This window comes from Staurois parvus, unplaced genomic scaffold, assembly GCF_062004578.1.
Source record: "Staurois parvus isolate SC_StPar_1 unplaced genomic scaffold, SC_StPar_1.0 ptg002970l, whole genome shotgun sequence".
NCBI classification, from domain to species: Eukaryota; Metazoa; Chordata; class Amphibia; order Anura; family Ranidae; genus Staurois; species Staurois parvus.
Genome location: NW_028320766.1, coordinates 41,729 through 63,628, shown reverse-complemented (window position 1 = coordinate 63,628; position 21,900 = coordinate 41,729). Strand labels below are relative to the sequence as shown.

Genomic DNA, 21,900 nt, shown 5'->3' with positions numbered 1-21,900 from the left:
GAGGTTTATGTGCCTGGCACTCCCGGTTCACACCTCTTGGCTTTGCTGCACTGGTGACAGATGACTGCAACTGACATGAGCACCAAATTATCAGATAGGAGTGTAATCCATGAACAGGCTGGGGCAGGCTGCTTTTTGGCAGGGCCATATCCTAGTCATGTCAAGGCTTCCTACCATTGCTAAGCAGTGTTTTGATTTTATATTAAAGTGTACAGAGAACATCTAGAAATGTTTATTGTGCCTAAGCGGCGCCATGAAAGTTTGACCTTTTTCTGGAAATGCCTTCTCTAAAAATATCAATGCGCTCCCTGTGCAATGAGCCTCGTAGCTCATTTTGAGGTGAAGATTTGGAATCAAAGAGTACTTAGATCCACGGCTTGCTTTTTGGGTTTCATACAGTGCATTTTGTCCCAACCGTAACTGGGGGACAACACGATCCGGTAAGAGGCGGTGTGTTTGGTGATGATGGAGGACTTTTTCTATCTTCTCCTCCCGGACATTTTGAGACATCTATAGCAGTGCTGTGCATCCAGAGCCTTGTCTTCACTGGGGCCCCTATTGAGGAAGTTGAGGTTTATGTGCCTGGCACTCCCGGTTCATACAGCGCATTTTGTCCCAACCGTAACTGGGGGTCAACATGATCCGGTAAGAAGCAGTGTGTTTGGTGATGGTGGCAGCTGTCCTCTGGGGGGTTCAGACCCCCCTGACCCCCCCCTTATCTACGCCCCTGCCTGAGGACCTGCAGTGCAAGGATCCCCCCTGCATCTGCTTCATCCTTTATGTGGTTCCTCCACCTTTTCCTGCTGCTTCTTCATTATTATTCCACCAGTCATTAGGGGAGCAGCTCTGACATGAGGAAGCATAGTCCTGCCTTTACCAAGATGGCTGCCTCCAAAGAGAGACACAGAGCAGCGTTCAAAACAAATTAAAAACAGTAACAAAAATGTATAAAGCCATTCACAACTCCGCCCCAAATTACTTCACCAATCTTGTGTCTAAATATCACCCAAACCGTCCTCTCCGCTCCTCCCAAGACCTCCTGCTCTTTAGCTCCCTCCTACCCCCATGCTCGTCTCCAGGATTTCTCCATAGCCTCCCTCATCCTCTGGAACTCTCTACCCCAATCTGTTCGACTATCACCTACTCTGCTCACTTTTAGGTGATCATTGAAAACCTATCTCTTCAGGGAAGCCTATCCTGCCTTCAGCTAATAAGCAAATCTTCTATTTCTCCCATCAGTTTCATTCCAGGGGCGGACTGACAACGCATGGGGCCCCCGGGCAATAGGGGATCATGGGGCCCCTGTGTCCTTGCCCAAACTTAAAAAAGCCTATGAAAAAGGTACCAGGGGCATCTCATGGGGCCCCCTACTGACCCCGGGCCCTCGGGCAGTGCCCAAGTTTCCAAATGGTCAGTCCGCCCCTGGTCCACACAGTTATTACCTTTTGTACCACCAGCCCCTCCCCATTAGATTGTAAGCTTCCAGGAGCAAGCTTCCCTCCTAACCCTCTTGTATTGAACTGTATTGTCTCCCTTTATATTGTAAAACGCTGAGCAAACTGTTGGAGCCATATAAATCCTGGAAAAAGAAGTGCGGCACTTCAAATGTTCATGAAATAAACTTAAAAGTCCAATCCACAAGGATAGAAATATAGGGAATAAGCCCCTCCCCCTGGATCCACAGCACAGCTATAGATGTCTCAAAAGGGCCGGGAGGAGAAGATAGAAAAGGTCCTTCACCATCACCAAACACACCGCCTCTTACCGGATCATGTTGACCCCCCAGTTACGGATGGGACATAATGCGCTGTATGAAACCCAAAAAGCAAGCCGTGGATCTGAGTACTCTTTAATTACAAATCTTCACATCAAAATCCTCAACAAACCCTTATAAGAGCCTTCACCCCCCCCCCCAACACACACACAACCATACTAGGTCACATGCCCTCAACATGGAGGGGGTGGGGGGATCCAACGAATCATGTTGTTTAAAGAAAGAAATCAAGCTGACTGACGAACATGTCTGGTCCTTTTGCAGGCTGGTGTTAATTGAGATCTCCCAAACCCCACTGCTAAGGTAAACGAAGGTGGTGGGGCCTCCCAGGTGACCTCATTGACCAAACATGGCAGCTAGATGAATGAGTCTTGGTAATGTCACTGGTTGCTAAGGACACAGTGGGTACTTTCACTTACTGCTTCCTTAGCAACCATTTACAGCAAGGAATATGTCATTTATAACAGTGGTAGAAAAACTAAAAAAAAAAAAGCCAAAAGTCCAGTGTTCAGAAAAATGCCCAAAAAGCCAAAGATCAACAATGATTACAAAACCCTCACCACAGATGCTTCTGACAACATTTTTTGTTTGTCTTCTGGCCCCTCCAAAAATGGTACCATTCATTATTACCAGCTCCTGCCACCTCTGCTGTCCTGCCACCATTACCAGCTCCTGCCACCTCTGCTGTCCTGCCACCATTACCAGCTCCTGCCACCTCTGCTGTCCTGCCTCCATTACCAGCTTCTGCCACCATTACCAGCTCCAGCCACCTCTGCTGACCTGCCACCATTACCAGCTCCTGCCACCTCTGATGTCCTGCCACCATTACCAGCTCCTGCCACCTCTGCTGTCCTGCCTCCATTACCAGCTCCTGCCACCATTACCAGCTCCAGCCACCTCTGCTGACCTGCCACCATTACCAGATCCTGCCACCTCTGCTGTCCTGCCTCCATTACCAGCTCCTGCCACCATTACCAGCTCCAGCCACCTCTGCTGACCTGCCACCATTACCAGCTCCTGCCACCTCTGCTGTCCTGCCACCATTACCAGCTCCTGCCACCTCTGCTGTCCTGCCACCATTACCAGCTCCTGCCACCTCTGCTGTCCTGCCACCATTACCAGCTCCTGCCACCTCTGCTGTCCTGCCTCCATTACCAGCTCCTGCCACCATTACCAGCTCCAGCCACCTCTGCTGTCCTGCCACCTCTGCTGTCCTGCCTCCATTACCAGTTCCTGCCACCTCTGCTGTCCTGCCTCCATTACCAGCTCCTGCCACCATTACCAGCTCCAGCCACCTCTGCTGTCCTGCCTCCATTACCAGCTCCTGCCACCTCTGCTGACCTGCCACCATTACCAGCTCCTGTCACCTCTGCTGACCTGCCGCCATTACCAGCTCCTGCCACCTCTGCTGACCTGCCACCATTACCAGCTCCTGTCACCTCTGCTGACCTGCCACCATTACCAGTCCATGCCACCTCTGCTGACCTGCCGCCATTACCAGCTCCTGCCACCTCTGCTGTCCTGCCTCCATTACCAGCTCCTGCCACCTCTGCTGTCCTGCCTCCATTACCAGCTCCTGCCACCTCTGCTGTCCTGCCACCATTACCATCTCCCACCACCTCTGCTGACCTGCCACCATTAACAGCCCATGCCACCTCTGCTGTCCTGCCACCATTACTAGCTCCTGTCACCTCTGCTGTCCTGCCGCCATTACTAGCTCCTGTCACCTCTGCTGTCCTGCCATCATTACCAGCTCCTGTCACCTCTGCTGTCCTGCCACCATTACCAGCTCCGGCCACCTCTGCTGTCCTGCCACCATTGCTAGCTCCTGCCACTATTACTTGTATGGAAAAGTATCCTGTTGTGACGAACCTGATGGAGGAGCCTGGAGTGCGGGGAAGGCTTCCCTTACCCCTGGTTCACATATATGCGGCAGTGCAGGACACGTTTTGCCCGTGCCCCGTGACACGCAGGGAAGAAGTCCCTGCACTTCTTCTGAAAACGCAGCAGAGGTTCCCAATACGGTTGCGTTTTCCAGTGCGGGCGGCGTGCCATTAGAACTAGCACCCGTCCACAGTTCCGTATTCCTCTGTGCGGGTGGTGCGGTTGCACGGATTTTCATGCGGATCCGCAGCAGCACCACCCGCACAGATGTGAACCAGGGCTTACAGTCCCGGTTGCAGAGCCCCTGGTAGGGTGACAGGGAATGCCGGAGCACAGGGTGTCATGAGTGCCCGATAGTCTCTTGCTGGTTGATGCTGAGGAGTAATCGGAAGAGAAGAACCCCAGGACCGGATAGGCTGGCAGAGGAGCTGGAACTGATGCTGACGCAGGATGGCAGAGGAAGCTGAAGAACAGACATTAGGCAAGGTCAGACGTTCCCGGTCGTCAACTAGCGAGCAGATGAGGTAGAAGCAGAAGGCAGGAATGTAGTCAGGAGTCAAGCCAGGGTCTGTAACAGCAGACGGTTAATGACAGGAGGAGCAGGCAGAGACGTAATCCAAAGACAGGCCAAGGGTCGGTACATGAGGGAGACCGGGTCTATCACAGGAGGAGCAGGCAGAGACGTAATCCAAAGACAGGCCAAGGGTCCATACATGAGGGAGACCGGGTCAATCACAGGAGGAGCAGGCAGAGGCGTAATCCAAAGACAGGCCAAGGGTCGGTACATGCGGGAGACCGGGTCAATCACAGGAGGAGCAGGCAGAGACGTAATCCAAAGACAGGCCAAGGGTCGGTACATGCGGGAGACCGGGCCAATCACAGGAGGAGCAGGCAGAGACGTAATCCAAAGACAGGCCAAGGGTCGGTACATGGGGGAGACCGGGTCTATCACAGGAGGAGCAGGCAGAGGCGTAATCCAAAGACAGGCCAAGGGTCGGTACATGCGGGAGACCGGGTCAATCACAGGAGGAGCAGGCAGAGACGTAATCCAAAGACAGGCCAAGGGTCGGTACATGGTGGAGACCGGGCCAATCACAGGAGGAGCAGGCAGAGACATGATCCAAAGACAGGCCAAGGGTCGGTACATGCGGGAGACCGGGCCAATCACAGGAGGAGAAGGCAGAGATGTGATCCAAAGACAGGCCAAGGGTCGGTACATGGGGGAGACCGGGTCAATCACAGGAGGAGCAGGCAGAGACGTAATCCAAAGACAGGCCAAGGGTCGGTACATGCGGGAGACCGGGTCAATCACAGGAGGAGCAGGCAGAGACGTAATCCAAAGACAGGCCAAGGGTCGGTACATGCGGCAATCTGAGCAGAATCAGGGTCAGACAGGGTCAATCACAGGAGAGCAGGCAGAAGCTGGTTTCAGGAACACAATAGTCCCTATGGGGCCAATGCGAATTTGCGTATGCGTGCGCCCTCCCACACCGCTTCGCGCACGTGCCTGCACATTAGCAGAGCTCCTTATATTCATGCGCCTGCACACATGGGGATTCCTTTCCTGACACCTTTTATATTGCTTCCTTTGTGTGAATACCCCGGTGATCCAGCCTGTCCCTCTACTCCACCACCCCAGAGAAAAATGACCACACTAAGCATGAGAGCACAGCGTGGTCAGTTTTCTGGCTGTGTTGGGGACTCCGCCTGCTCTCCTCCAATAATCAAACTTCTTCTGACACGGCCCTCCTGCACATCCGTTCACTTGGAACATCTGTGCCAGGGGCGGACTGACCATTCGGGCTCTCGGGCACTGCTGGAGGGCCCGGGGTCAGTAGGGGGCCCCATGAGATGCCCCTGGTACCTTTCATAGGCTTTTTTGAGTGTGGTTTGAGTGTGGGTGAGGACACAGGGGCCCCATGATCCCCTATTGCCCAGGGGCCCCATGAGTTGTCAGTCCACCCCTGATCTGTGCTCTGCTTTTTCTCTCCCCCCAGCTCTCTGTGCAGCTGAGAACAGAGATTATGTGATCCCTTATATAAAAGGAAGAAGGTCTATTTCATGTTTTTACATCTATACACAAATATTTTGCCTTTCATTTCCATTTTAAACTGTATGGGTTGTTTTCAGGGGCGTCCCTAGAGTTGGTGTCACCCGGTGTGATAACATTTGGTGACACCCCCTCCGACGATCCCCGCAGAATGGATCGGATCTGCGGATTGAGCATAATGGATTGCAGTCCGATCCATCATCCTCCCCAATCCGCAGATCCGATCCATCCTGCGGGGATCGTCGGCTTTCTTTACAACTTACCTTTTTGTGGAGCGGTGTCACCCTGCATAGGTTGCATGCCGATGATCCCCGCAGGATGGTTTGCATCTGCGGATTGAGCATAATGAATCGGAGTCTGATCCATTATGCTCCCCATTCTGCAGATCCCATCCATCCTGCGGGGATCGTCGGCTTGCTTTACAACTTACCTTTTCATGGAGCGGGTCCGGTGTCACCCCATGCGGTCGGTGTCACCCGGTGCGATAATACTTGGTGACACCCCCTCCGACGATCCCCGCAGAATGGATCAGATCTGCGGATTGAGCATAATGGATTGCAGTCCGATCCATCATCCTCCCCAATCCGCAGATCCGATCCATCCTGCGGGGATCGTCGGCTTTCTTTACAACTTACCTTTTTGTGGAGCGGTGTCACCCTGCATAGGTTGCATGCCGATGATCCCCGCAGGATGGTTTGCATCTGCGGATTGAGCATAATGAATCGGAGTCTGATCCATTATGCTCCCCATTCTGCAGATCCCATCCATCCTGCGGGGATCGTCGGCTTGCTTTACAACTTACCTTTTCATGGAGCGGGTCCGGTGTCACCCCATGCGGTCGGTGTCACCCGGTGCGATAACACTTGGTGACACCCCCTCCGACGATCCCCGCAGAATGGATCAGATCTGCGGATTGAGCATAATGGATCAATCCGCAGACTTATTTATTTATTTCAGGTACTTATATAGCGCCATCAATTTCCGCAGCGCTTTACATATATATTGTATATTTACATCAGTCCCTAACCCTCAAGGGGTGTACAATCTCAGGTCCCTAACTTACATTCATACATAGACATACTAGGTACAATTTAGACAGGATCCAATAAAGCATGTCTTTGGAGTGTGGGAGGAAACCGGAGTACCCGGAAGAAACCCACGCAAGCACAGCGAGAACATGCAAACTCCAGGCAGGTGGTGCTATAGTTGGGATTCGAACCAACGACCCGAGTACTGCCAGGCGGAAGTGCTAACCATTTAGCCACTTTGCTGCCCCGTTTGATCCATCCTTCGGGGATTGTCGGCTGTCGGTGGCACCTGGTGTGGCCCGCACCCCCCCCCCCCCGCACCTGCCTGTTTTACAAGGTGAGGGTTTGCAAGCTGAGAACAGCAATACTCCATATTCCCCACTAGATGTCGCTGTGGAGATAGGGAATTTACAGATTTGATCCATCCTTCGGGGATTGTCGGCTTTCTTTACAATTTACCTTTTCGTGGGGTGGGTCCAGTGTCACCCCTTTTAGGTTGCATGCCGACGATCCTCGCAGGATGGATCGGATCTGTGGATTGAGTATAATGGATCAGAGTCCGATCCATTATGCTCCCCAATCCGCAGATCCCATCCATCATGCGGGGATCGTCGGCTTGCTTTACAACTTACCTTTTCATGGAGCGGGTAAGGTGTCACCCCGTGCGGTCGGTGTCACCAGGTGCGGTCGGTGTCACCCCTCGCACCTGCCTCGGGATGCCACTGCTTGTTTTACAAAGTGAAGGTTTATAAGCTGAGGACAGCAATACTCCATATTCCCCGCTAGATGTCGCTGTGGAGATATGGAATTTACAGTATCAACCGTCTGGATTTACACTTCTCTATTTCTGCGCATTGTGTCCCGCGCTAATGTTCCTGTAATTGCAACGCACAGCAATGCACACAAAAACGGACATGCGCCATGTCTTCCAATACCATGCATGCATCACAAAGGATTTGAATGTCCACACATGACCAGGGGACTAAAGATGGCTTGTAAGTCCCACTAAACCAGCAATGGGCAAACTACGGCCTGGCGGACCTTTTAATCAGGCCCGCGGAGCTAGGCTCCTCTCACAGTCCGCCCTGAAGACCGGTGTAGCATGAAAATCTGTCTCCTATGAGGATCTGTCCCCCTCGACGTATCTGCGCATGTGCTGGAGATCGCCGATCGGCTGCTAATGCCTGAAACTGGCACATGAGCAGATACGTCGAGGGGGACAGATCCTCATAGGAGACAGATTTTCATGCTACACCGTAACGGCGTGGGAACACGGCGAGAGGAACGCGCGGAGCAAAGGTAAGTGAATTGACACAGGGGGGACTTGGGGACTTAATATGGGGGATGAATTAATATGGGGAATGAATTACTATAGGGGGGATGAATTACTATAGGGGGGATGAATTACTATAGGGGGGATGAATTACTATATGGGGGATGAATTACTATGGGGGATGAATTACTATATGGGGGATGAATTACTATATGGGGGATGAATTACTATGGGGGATGAATTACTATGGGGGATGAATTACTATATGGGGGATGAATTACTATATGGGGGATGAATTACTATGGGGGATGAATTACTATATGGGGGATGAATTACTATATGGGGGATGAATTACTATATGGGGGATGAATTACTATATGGGGGATGAATTACTATGGGGGATGAATTACTATATGGGGGATGAATTACTATATGGGGGATGAATTACTATGCTTACTATGGGGGAATATTACTATACTTACTATGGATGACACATACACATCATTCATCTACTCTTGGTCCGGCCCCCGGGTCCAATATATGAACCCATTGCGGCCCTCAAGTCAAAAAGTTTGCCCACCCCTGCACTAAACCAATACCTACCCCCAACCTAAGTAACCACACTGACAACAAATGGAGTTAATGGCCCAAAAACCGGCCTTTTATTACAACCATCAATAAATACCATTTTTTAAATAACAAAAAACACAGTATAACATACGTTCCTGCAAGGTCCCAATAGGCATCAAGACTTAACTAGGCCTCCAGCCGCACCAACTTGGAGACACCACCGCAGATACCCCACCAGAACAACTGGAAGCCGTACCTCAGACGGGTTCCTGCAAAGTGCCTTTTCTTGTGCCCACCTTAGCCAGTGAGGACCTTGCACCCCACCAAACATCCCCCAGCACCAATATGGCACAACCACCACCAAGACAAACCATCAAACAACGGGCAGGCAGGAGGGAAGTTTGCCCTGTGAAAACTCTCTTTAGACTGAAAAACCCTGCCACACCCTGTAAGGCCACCCCTGCCACACCCTGTAAGACCACCCCTGCCACACCCTGTAAGACCACCCCTCGTAGCTCCCCCCACTCCTTCCTTAACTATTTTTACCTCCTCCTTATGCTAATAGGACTCTGCCCATCCCAACCCCCTTTAACACCCGTCATGCCGGCCCTTTGTTCAGGTCTTCTTTTCTTCTTACTCCGGGCCTTCCTGACCTATTTATCAAGAAACTGCGAGTAGAACGGACCTCTCTATTCACTGGTTGTAATATGGAATTTTCCGATATAATTAGGAAGCAGCAACGGAAAACTAGAATGGACCTTTGAGAATTCCGAAGAATCGGGAGGGGCTTCCAAATCTGCTTCAAATGCCACTTTATGCATTGACCTACCTCCTTAGAGTTCAGAAAGTATAGTCACTTGCTGACTGGTCCCGATCCACAGGTAGCTTAGCTCTTCAACCAGTGGTGTATTTAGGTTTCGTGCAGCCCAAGGCAACACAAAAATTGCCCCCCGCCCCACAGAGAGACCGTGACACCAACCAACAACCCCTTCCCCCACGAAGAGAACCTGACATTGACCAACAACACCCCAGCCCTCCACCCACCCAAGACAGCCTTCCGCTACCACCGCCCCCCATACACTGGCCACCCCCCCACCCCGGGAAGAGATAAGAAACTCACCTTCACAGCTCCGGACATCACCGGGAACAAGAGCCAGGCTCTGCATACACCATCAAGCAGCCCGCAGCCTCTCTCAGATCCCACCTGGTCCCCATGCTGCATGTGTCCCTTCTTCCATCCCTTCTTTTGGGGGGTGGCACTGCTCACCTGAAAAATGCTGTTGCCCCCCTGAAGAATGCCACCCTAGGCAAATGCCTTGTTTGCCTTGTGGTAAATACACCGGTCTTCAACAAGACACAGATGTTGAATCCGTTGCAATTTTTCTGCAGCTAACCGTAGTACTGAGGATGTTTCTCCAGTCTTTTGAAGGACACTTTTGTATTCTTTATTTATAACTCTCAACTTTTTGGCAAAAAAAATTACTTAAACCCCCCCAGAACATTATATATTTTCTGAAATCAGAGGTCCTGTAAAAAAAAAGGTGATAGTTGCTAAATTTTTATGTAACATAATGTGAATTATGTCATGTGGCATCATTTTTATGTCACATGGAAAAAAAAAAATCCCCCCCCCCAAAAAAAAACAAACATTCCCCCCTCCCCAAAAATAAACCCCACAAAAAAAAAAATCAACAACTAAAAACTCAACCCCTCCACAAAAAAACAAAACAAGAAAATGGGCAGACTCGGCGTAGCACGCGGTCTTTTTCTGCAGTCACTTTTGTACGATTCTATGATATTTGCACAACTGTTTATTAAAAGCAAATTTTCAAGAAAAATATAATAAAATGAATTTTAGAGCAAAAAAAAAAAAACAGAATACCAATTTTTGCTCAAAATATAAAAGACGAGGCTGCATTGAGTAAACAGATACCAAACATTCCATATCTTAAAATTGCGTGGGCCCATGATATGGCCAAAAACTACGGTGCCCAAAAATCACCATAGGTGACGCTTTAAACGCGTTTACAGCTCATCAGTATAGAGGTAACTAGGAGCGCTTGTGCTAGAATTATTTTTCTCACTCTCATGTTCCCAGCTAAATAAAAAAAAAGGGGGGGGGAGGGAAAGGAGGGGGATATCACCATTGGTGGAGCAAGCTAGGACTATTACACCCAAGTAGCCCATTATGAGGTTGGAATGAGGCAGTTCATACATATTGAGGGTATTGATCAAAGAAACGAAAGAGGTCCCAGTAGAACCATCTGGTCGTATGTTCCTCAGTCTTGTCCCGAAGGCTCGAGGTCAGATCCTCCATTGGTTCGATATCGTTCACTCTTGCGATCCATTGGGCAACCATTGGGGCAGCTTGTTGTCTCCACACACCAGGGATACAAGCACGATCCGCGTTCAGTAGGTATTTGAGTAAAGACTTATGCTAGCGCTTCCTAGATAAATCCATTGAGATCCATTAGGCAACCATTGGGGCAGCTTGTTGTCTCCACACACCAGGGATACAAGCACGATTAGCGTTCAGTAGGTTTTTGAGTAAAGACTTATGCTAGCGCTTCCTAGATAAAACCATTGAAATCCATAGGGCAACCATTGGGGCAGCTTGTTGTCTCCACACACCAGGGATACAAGCGCGATCCGCGTTCAGTAGGTTTTTGAGTAAAGACTTATGCTAGCGCTTCCTAGATAAATCCATTGAGATCCATTAGGCAACCATTGGGGCAGCTTGTTGTCTCCACACACCAGGGATACAAGCGCGATTTGCGTTCAGTAGGTTTTTGAGTAAAGACTTATGCTAGCGCTTCCTAGATAAATCCATTGAGATCCATTAGGCAACCATTGGGGCAGCTTGTTGTCTCCACACACCAGGGATACAAGCACGATTTGCGTTCAGTAGGTTTTTGAGTAAAGACTTATGCTAGCGCTTCCTAGATAAAACCATTGAGATCCATAGGGCAACCATTGGGGCAGCTTGTTGTCTCCACACACCAGCGATACAAGCGCGATCCGCGTTCAGTAGGTTTTTGAGTAAAGACTTATGCTAGCGCTTCCTAGATAAAACCATTGAGATCCATAGGGCAACCATTGGGGCAGCTTGTTGTCTCCACACACCAGGGATACAAGCACGAGCCGCGTTCAGTAGGTGTTTGAGTAAAGACTTATGCTAGCGCTTCCTAGATAAATCCATTGAGATCCATTGGGCAACCATTGGGGCAGCTTGTTGTCTCCACACACCAGGGATACAAGCGCGATCCGCGTTCAGTAGGTTTTTGAGTAAAGACTTATGCTAGCGCTTCCTAGACAGAGGAGTAAGATTAAGCAAAATCTCTGTGGGATCATCTTGTAGGGAAATGTCTGTAAATTTGGGAATTAGGCGAAGCACTGGTTCCCAGAATGTACTCAACACAGGGCATTCCCAAAAAATGTGTAAGAGAGTACCTACAGATGGAGCACACCTCCAGCAGTGATCACTTTCTTGAGGAAATAACTCGGCGAGACCAGACGGAGTCCTATACCAATGGGTCACTATTTTGTAAGTGGTTTCTTGGCATCTGTACATAGCGATGACTTGTGTGCAAAAACGAGTATTCGCTCTTTTTGAGTGTCAGAGAAAGTGACTCGTAAATCCCACTCCCATTTAACAAAAAAGGGAGGAGGGTCAGTCTGTGCATGAAGTTCTAAGAGGGATTTGTATGAGGTGGACAATGATCCGTGAATCTGGCCCTCTCCCAGACATAGCTCCTCGAACGGGTATAGCTTCCTAAGAGTTTGGGGTTAGGTATCGATTGCAGAAAAGGAGATAGCTGAAGAGCTCTCCAATGGTTCAAAGAAGGATTAGGTGAGCAAGGTATGTGCTGATGGCTAACTGTCAGGGCAGGGCTGTGGAACGGACAGGTAGGCCTAGCGGCAGGGTAACGCACTGGCTGACGACAACCACCACCAACAGACTGAAGTCCCTCAGGGCGCGGAGTCTAAGTCCCAGGCTGCCCTTAACCAGGGCCCCTGATGGTGGGGATGGACTTGACGCAACCAGGGACCAGGTCACGGCCCCCGAGACACCCCAGCTGCGGTAATGGCCGCCGCCAATGGCGTGTAGCTGGTGAGAATGACAATAGCGTAGTCAGACAAGCCGGGTCAATAACAACGGGACAAAACAGTACAGAACAGTAGACAGAGAATCACAGGTCACGGGCCGGGTTCAGCAACGGAAGGTCAGATCAAAGGGAAACACAGAGAATGGTCTTAGTCACAAGCCGAGTCAGAATACCAGAAGAGTCACGAGCGTATACACAGAGCTGTAGCAAGACAAAGACACAAGACACAAGTGCAAAGAGCATGTGCAGATCCCAGGCTTATATGTACTCAGCCACACCCCTCTGGGGGATGGACCTCAGAGACCTGAAGGCATAAAAGATTCCCATCATGCTCAGCAGAAATCCAAGATGGATGCTAGCACATGGAGTAACATAACCTCTGGGAAAAGGTAGGACCTTGACACCAACCTTGTGGACATAAAACCTGGGAGGCACGCATGAGTCCTTGACATGCTACTGAAAGGAAAGCCAGGTCATTAGGTCTGGGAAGGAACCCAGGATGGCCTACGATTGGTGTCATAGGAGAGGGGAAGCTCACTAAAGAAGCCAACTGGAAAAATCTGTCTTTGGCAAGGGTAGGGCAACAAAATGGGGGACGTGTTGTTTTCTAGCACAGGGTAGACCTGCAAGTGCAAGTGGTGCTGTTGCCGCCTCTTAATCAAGTGTTACCCACAACTTTTGGGTCTGCCTGCACCAGTCTACCACCCTCGTCATATAGACCGCTGTGTAATATATGTATATTTTTTTTAAATAAAAATTGCTGTGTAATATAAAGCTGAATCAGGGAAACCGAAACCTTTAAGTTTGTGTCTCAGAAACTGATTCCTATACGGGCCCCTGGACCTCTTTCCCCTCCCACCCTCTGCTGCAGGGCTCTGATGTGAAGAAGCAACCGTGTGATTGGGGACTGTGTGACTGGGGGGCTCTGTAATAGGGAGGATTCTGATGTGATGGGGGAACTTGATGTGTAAGCGGCATTCGATATATAGGGGTAACCCTGTTATGGGGGTTCCCATGTATAGGGGAGCCTCTGATGTATAGGGTTGACCTCTGACATGATAGGGGAGGGCCTCTGACATGATTGGGGACCTCTGATGTGATGGGGGACCACAAATGCCATGGGAGAACCTCTGATGTGATGGGGGACCACAAATGCCATGGGGGGATTTCTGATGTGATGGGGGACCACAAATTCCATGGGAGAACCTCTGATGTGATGGGAGGACTTCTGATGTGAAGTTCATTTCATCAAAGAGGCCATGTGCATTATCCCAGGCTCAGGTTTCCATTGATAAGTAACATTTGCGGTTTTACATTTTAGACCCGGGGACCTCCAGAAGAGGCAACTGAAAAAAAGGTTGCGAAATGCTGCACTAGAGACCTTTTACCAAACGCTGAAAAAATTGTGTGTGAACTGATGTTCTGAAGAAACAGTTACTCAGCTCCAAGCACCGATAATTCCCTTGGCGTGCTCTAATGAATTCCTGATGCTTTCACTGATAAGTAACGATTGCTGTTTCAGCATCATTAGGAGATTTGGGTGTGATGAAGTTTACATTGTGACGATCTTGTGGCTGGTCTATCCAGTTCTTCCGGCAAGAAAAAGAACTTAATTAGCACAATCAGAAAACAACACAGGACATTTCCTCAAGCATTGAAAAAGGAGGACTTTCTGAACCAACTCACACACTTTTATAAAGAGATTGAAGCTTCTGAACCTCAGGCAAGGACTTCTCCATACTGCTGCTCTGGCAGGACTTAAAGTCTTCAGATCTACAGAGAGACACGTTGCCCCTGTGGTAAATATATGACAGTATTTCCGAGCCAACCACCAGAGCAAAATGACTATATCTAAAGCATTCGGGGCATACAGTTCCACTGGTTCCAAACTAATGAATACGGCCTTACTGACTTTCTCTCTTATTGGAATACAAGCAATTTTAGACTCCAACTTTACATGTCCATCAGAAAAATATAGTGTGGTCCTTGTATGCACCTACAGCCTTTCATTCTACCTATGTCCAGCCATCGTCTCCATCTACCTGGGTTTATACTATTTTCCTGGCTTCAACAAGAAGGAATGCTGTCCATGTTGGTCTGGAAATTGGGCTTGTATGTACGTTGTCCTGCAGGTTGCCAAACCTGCAGTGATTTGGCTCCTGATTGCTACAACAGATGGAAAGTATCTAACCTGCTTTGTCTTGGCGGCCTCTCGCTATCAGCTAGACTATGACTTTTACTTATTCATATTTCAGGTAAGGGGGTCATTCAAACCACCATATTTAAGACAAGCCGAAGACAGTTTTAAGCCCAAATAGTGGGAGCCACTTTATGTTTTGTATTACTCAAGCGGTGAAATCTTTCCAACAGAATTGTCTGTTTTCCCAAATGGCAATACTAACCTAAAAGATGGTGTCAGCCTACTGAACTCCATACTCCATAGCAAGCAAATCATTGTGGAATCTAGTGGTGACACCAGCTGATGTGGGGAGCTCTCATCATTTTAGGAGGGGTGGAGACACTACACACTGTGGGGAAATTTCAACCTTGTAAGAGAGGAGACACATTTGATTTGGGTAAATCTCACCATTGTAGAGGAGGAGGCACATTTATTTTGGTGACATTTCACCATTGTTGGAGAGGAGACACATCTACAGTACTCTGGGAAAATATCATCATTGTAGAAGACAAGACACATCTACTTTGGGGAAATCTCACCACTGTTAGAGAGGAGATACATCTACCTTGAGGAAATCTCACCATTGTTAGAGGAAATACATCTACTTTGAGGAAATCTCACCATTGCTAGAGAGGAAATACATCTACTTTGAGGAAATCTCACCATTGTTAGAGAGGAGATACATCTACCTTGAGGAAATCTCACCATTGTTAGAGGAAATACATCTACTTTGAGGAAATCTCACCATTGTTATAGAGGAGGCACATCTACTTTGGGGAAATAAAACCACTGTTTAAGAGGAAACCGATCTACTTTGGGGAAATCTCACTATTGTAGGACAGGAGACACAACTACTTTGGAGAAAAACTCAACATTGTTGGAAAAGAAACACATCTACTTTGTAGAGATCTCACCATGGTAGGAGAAGAGACACATCTACTTTGGGGAAATCTAACCATTGTTGAAGAGGGGACAGATCTCTTTTGGGTATATCTCACCATTGTTGAAGAGGGGACAGATCTCCTTGGGGGATATCTCACCATTGTTGAAAAGGGGACAGATCTACTTTGGGGAAATCTCACTATTGTTGAAGAGGAGACACATCCACTTCGGGGAAAGCTTGCCTTTGTTGGAGATGGGACCTATCTACTTAGAGGAAATCTCACCATTTTTGGAGAAAAAAAAATCTCACCTTTGTTAAGAAGGAAACAGATTTACTTTGGGGATATCTCCCCATTGTTAGGGAGGAGACAAACTTTCTTAAGGGAAATGTCACCATTGTTGGAGAGGAGACACATTCTCTTTAGGGGAAATCTCACTATGGTTAGAAAGCAGGCAGATCTACTTTGGGGTAAACTCACCATCTTAGTAGGACAGGAGACATGTCTACTTTGGGAAATCTCACTATTGTAGGAGAAGAGATACTTCTGTCTTGGGGAAATCTCACCATTGCAGGAAAGAAGACCTCTATTTTGCTGAAATCTCACCATTTTAGGAGAGGGACAGATTTACTTTGGGGAAATTTCACCATTGTAGGGAAAGGGGACAGATCTATGTTTTGGTAATCTCACCATTGTTGGAGAGGAGACACATCTGCATTTGGGAAATCTCACCATTGGTGAAGAGGAGACACATCTACATTTGGGAAATCTCACCATTGGTGAAGAGGAGACACATCTGCATTTGGGAAATCTCACCATTGGTGAAGAGGAGACACATCTGCATTTGGGAAATCTCACCATTGGTGAAGAGGAGACACATCTGCATTTGGGAAATCTCACCATTGGTGAAGAGGAGACACATCTACATTTGAGAAATCTCACCATTGGTGGAAAGGGGGCAGATTTACTTTGGGGAAATCCCACCATTGTAGTAGGTAAGTATGGATGAAGTTTGGGTTTACCACTACCATTGGTTTCGCAGGAAATTCTGTAGCTTGTGAGCCGAGAGAATTCATATGGGAATGCACTGCCTGGCTCCCTCACGGTTCCCGTCACCATACTGACAATGTTCTTTAGCTGCTAGAGGGAAGGCCTAGGGAATGCTGCTGATAAAGTGCACATAATGGCACATAATAAAATGTCTATATTAGTCTAGTTATTACACATATCACTCATGTCTCCTTCTGAAACCATTAAATCTCGACATGTCTTCTATTCCTATGTTTAAATGTCTTATTTAGAAGAATACCTATTCTATCTCAAACATTTCTCTTTCCTCCACCATATCCGTCTCAACTCCTGTCTTGTACTCTGTTCAATCTGTTCTGTATTCCTTCCAGCTAATCTCATGTACTCCTAAAGCCACCCATTCTCAACATGATTCGCCACACTTTTGACTTCATCAGGGAAAAGTGCCAGATAAAGTATTGCTGTGCACTGTGCTAAAAAAGTGAGCAATGTGGCTGCTTCTCGTTCTTTATTTACGGACTTCTGATCCCGTGTGTCTACATGTGATGATGTTATCACGCTATGCGTGCACGTGAATTACACATGCAACATACATCACCTACGCCTTGCGTACATTCCCTTCCATCTGTGCGGCAGTCGCGTGTCGATGCTACTTTATGGCAAACCAGTCCAGCCACCATTTTAACTGAGGGCATACCTGATTATGTCATATATAGGGGCAGAATGATAGAGGCTTTGAGGAATTTGATAAACACGTAATTTGAAGATCATTTTTTATCATGATTGACCTCTTTTGGATAGTATACTGTCTTGTATATACCTAACCTGAGAAATGATTAACATATAATAGTCTTTTCCAAAAGTAACAAATATTTTATCTTATGAAACATTGAAATACACCTAATGCACTTTTCCTGGACTCCAAGACACGCTAGAGAGATTCCACAATGTTGACTTTTTGGTTAATGGTCTTCAAGGTGTCCCTAAGTTACTAGAATTTCTCACCGGAGGAACAATAAGAGGATATGCGATTGTCTTTCCCGTAATCGGGGTTCATAAACAGACGAGGATATGCGATTGTCTTTCCCGTAAAGGGGGTTCATAAACAGACGAGGATATGTGATTGTCTTTCCCATAATCGGGGTTCATGAACAGACGAGGATATGCGATTGTCTTTCCCGTAATCGGGGTTCATGAACAGACGAGGATATGTGATTGTCTTTCCTGTAATCAGGGTTCATGAACAGACGAGGATATGCGATTGTCTTTCCCGTAAATGGGGTTCATAAACAGACGAGGATATGTGATTGTCTTTCCCGTAATTGGGGTTCATGAACAGATGAGGATATGCGATTGTCTTTCCCGTAAATGGGGTTCATGAACAGACGAGGATATGTGATTGTCTTTCCCATAATCGGGGTTCATAAACAGATGAGGATATGCGATTGTCTTTCCCGTAAACGGGGTTCCTGAACAGACAAGGATATGTGATTGACTTCTTGTAAACGGGGTTCATGAACAGATGAGGATATGTGATTGTCTTTCCCATAATCGGGGTTCATAAAGAGACGAGGATATGTGATTGTCTTTCCCGTAATCGGGGTTCATGAACAGATGAGGATATGTGATTGTCTTTCCCATAATCGGGGTTCATAAAGAGACGAGGATATGTGATTGTCTTTCCCGTAAACGGGGTTCATGAACAGAAGAGGATATGTGATTGTCTTTCCCGTAATCGGGGTTCATGAACAGATGAGGATATGTGATTGTCTTTCCAGTAAATGGGGTCCATGAACAGACGAGGATATGTGATTGTCTTTCCCGTAAATGGGGTTCCTGAACAGACGAGGATATGTGATTGTCTTTCCCATAATCGGGGTTCATAAACAGATGAGGATATGTGATTGTCTTTCCCGTAAACGGGGTTCATGAACAGACGAGGATATGTGATTGTCTTTCCCATAATCGGGGTTCATAAACAGATGAGGATATGTGATTGTCTTTCCCGTAAACGAGGGTTTATGAACAGACGAGGATATGCAATTGTCTTTCCCGTAAACGGGGTTCATGAACAGACGAAGATATGCGATTGTCTTTCCCGTAAACGGGGTTCCTGAACAGACAAGGATATGCGATTGACTTCTTGTAAACGGGGTTCATAAACAGACGAGGATATGCGATTGTCTTCCCGTAAACGAGGGTTCCTGAACAGACAAGGATATGCGATTGGCTTTCCCGTAAACGGGGTTCATGAACAGACGAGGATATGCAATTGTCTTTCTTGTAAACGGGGTTCATGAACAGACGAGGATATGCGATTGTCTTCCTGTAAACGGGGTTCATAAACAGACGAGGATATGTGATTGTCTTTCCCGTTAACGGGGTTCATGAACAGACAAGGATATGTGATTGTCTTTCCCGTAAATGGGGTTCCTGAACAGACGAGGATATGTGATTGTCTTTCCCGTAATCGGGGTTCATAAACAGACGGGGATATGCGATTGTCTTTCTGGTAAACGGGGCTCATAAACAGACGAGGATATGCGATTGTCTTTCCCGTAATCGGGGTTCATGAACAGACGAGGATATGTGATTGTCTTTCCCGTAATCGGGGTTCATGAACAGACGAGGAGATGTGATTGTCTTTCCCATAATCGGGGTTCATAAAGAGACGAGGATATGTGATTGTCTTTCCCGTAAACGGGGTTCATGAACAGAAGAGGATATGTGATTGTCTTTCCCGTAATCGGGGTTCATGAACAGATGAGGATATGTGATTGTCTTTCCAGTAAATGGGGTTCATGAACAGATGAGGATATGTGATTGTCGTGGGTTCCACAGAATGCTGGTTGAGAATGGCTGCACTACGGTGATAATGGGTTGTATGTGTTTTTTCACAGGGCATATTTCCTAATTGTTGCTGGCTGTAATTGGTATTTCACTGATTTTTTGAGATGAAAGCCAACCCACCCCCTTCCCCCCCCCAAAGTGAAATCTCCTGCTAAATCAGTTTCTTAAAAAAAGATTACCAATCACAGCCTGCCTTCCGGTGCTCCTGAGAAGTATGGGTGATATCAACATGCCTCACTGCCTCCTAGGATAGCTGGACGGCTAAAATCCAATGAGAATACACGCCTTCAATGGCCACGTGTCCTCAACCACGAGAGTACCTTGCTGGGGAAGGGGGGGGAGGGGACCACTTGACAGAGCACCTTGTCCGCATGTTGATGAGTACAATGCGTATTCTGTAAGCCAATGGCTGGGAGATATGGTGGGATGACGGGACAGCTAGGGTTGGTCACCATCAGCATGTTGAGGTTCTCTAGTTGTCCAGAGAGAAGACAGGAGGTGGATTCAGGGGTGTATTTACCACAAGGCAAACAATGCATTTGCCTAGGGTGGCTATTTTCAAGGGGGGGCAGCACTGCCCCTTGGAAGAAGGGATGGAAGAAGGGACACATGTGGCATGGGGACCTGGTGGGTTCTGAGAGATGCTGTGGGTTTCATGACGGTGTATGCACAGCCCGGCTCTCGTTCCCGGGGGTGTCTGGAGCTGTGAAGGTGAGTGTCTCTCTCTCTCTCGCCATGGGGGATGGTGGCTGGTGTATGGGGGGCAGTGGTATTGGAAGGCTTGGGTGGAGGGCAGGTGCGTTCTTGGTCAATGTCAGGCTCTTTCTGCAGGGGGCACCAATTTTTGTGTTGCCTAGGGTGGCATTTTTCAGGGGGGGCAGCACTGCCCCTTGGAAGAAGGGAAGGAAGAAGGGACAGACACGTGGCATGGGGACCCGGTGGGCTCCGAGAGATGCTGTGGGTTTCATGATGGTGTATGCACAGCCCGACTCTCGTTCCCGGGGGTGTGTGGAGCTGTGAAGGGGAGTGTCTTTCTCTCTTGCCACGGGGGATGGTGGCTGGTGTATGGGGGGTGGGTAGGTAGTGGAAGGCTCGGGTGGAGGGCAGGGGTGCTCTTGGTCAATGTCAGGCTCTTTCTGAGGGGGGGGGGGGCACCAATTTTTGTGTTGCCTAGGGCAGCACAAAACCTAAATACACCACTGGGTGGATTAGCGACACAATCGCAGGCGCTAAAAGTGTCGCCACCCATACGCAGCCGCAGCCGTGTAATTCAGTACTTGACAGATTTTTTTGGGTCCGTAGGTGGAGTCAACCTTTAACCCTTTCTGGTCTTTTCCATCTCATCTGCAGACCGCCGGAATGCTGGCCATCACCCTGCTGGTCATCTTGTGGTATTTCGTATCGAGGTGCTCCTGTATGTGTTTGGAGGAGAGTCGGCGCACGTACGAGATGCTGGCGGATGTGGAGAACATTCTAGTCGAAGATGAAAGCAAGAAAGAGAAGAAGGAAGAGAAGGAGAAGTTCCTGGACGCTCTGGAGCACCACAGAGAGTACATGGACAGGAGGCTGCCCAAGTACATGCTGGAGAAGGAGGACCTGATTGTCACTAAGCTCACCTCGGAGAAACCAACTGATGGCCATGGACATGCCGAGGCTGAAGTCTCAATTCTATAGGTTATAATAAGTTACAATGTACAGTCTGATCACTGGGGGAGGGGAGACTGAGGAAATGCCTCCTCCTCCTTCTACAAAGTTACAATGTATAGTCTGATCACTGGGGGGGAGGGGGGACTGAGGAAATGCCTCCTCCTCCTTCTACAAAAAAACAATGTACAGTCTGATCACTGGGGGGGAGGGGGGACTGAGGAAATGTCTCCTCCTCCTCCTTCTACAAAAAAACAATGTACAGTCTGATCACTGGGGGAGGAGAGACTGAGGAAATGCCCCCTCCTCCTTCTAAAAAGTTACAATGTGCAGTCTGATCACTGGGGGAGGGGAGACTGAGGAAATGCCCCCTCCTCCTTCTAAAAAGTTACAATGTGCTTTCTGATCACTGGGGGAGGGGAGACTGAGGAAATGCCTCCTCCTCCTTCTACAAAGTTACAATGTACAGTCTGATCACTGGGGGGGAGGAGGGACTGAGGAAATGCCTCCTCCTCCTTCTACAAAAAAACAATGTACAGTCTGATCACTGGGGGAGGGGACTGAGGAAATGCCTCCTCCTCCTTCTACAAAGTTATAATGTACAGTCTGATCACTGGGGGAGGGGAGACTGA

At 48.3% G+C, this 21,900-nt stretch overlaps 1 protein-coding gene across 1 annotated transcript; it reads left to right on the top strand.

The window, feature by feature from the left end:
• Positions 1–14,010: 14,010 nt before the first annotated feature.
• LOC149428780 (uncharacterized) lies at positions 14,011–21,399 on the top strand. The gene is made up of 2 exons (XM_089667003.1): positions 14,011–14,940; positions 20,975–21,399. The coding sequence occupies exons 1-2, from the start codon at positions 14,527–14,529 to the stop codon at positions 21,296–21,298; spliced, it is 738 nt and encodes a 245-aa protein (XP_089523129.1). The 5' UTR covers positions 14,011–14,526; the 3' UTR covers positions 21,299–21,399.
• The last annotated feature ends 501 nt before the right edge of the window (positions 21,400–21,900 follow it).

Coding starts and splice junctions, on each gene's coding strand:
- LOC149428780 (XM_089667003.1), top strand. CDS start 14,527: ATGACTATATCTAAAGCATTCGGGGCATACAGTTCCACTGGTTCCAAA. Junction 14,941..20,974: donor TTTACTTATTCATATTTCAG/GTAAGGGGGTCA, acceptor TCTCATCTGCAG/ACCGCCGGAATGCTGGCCAT.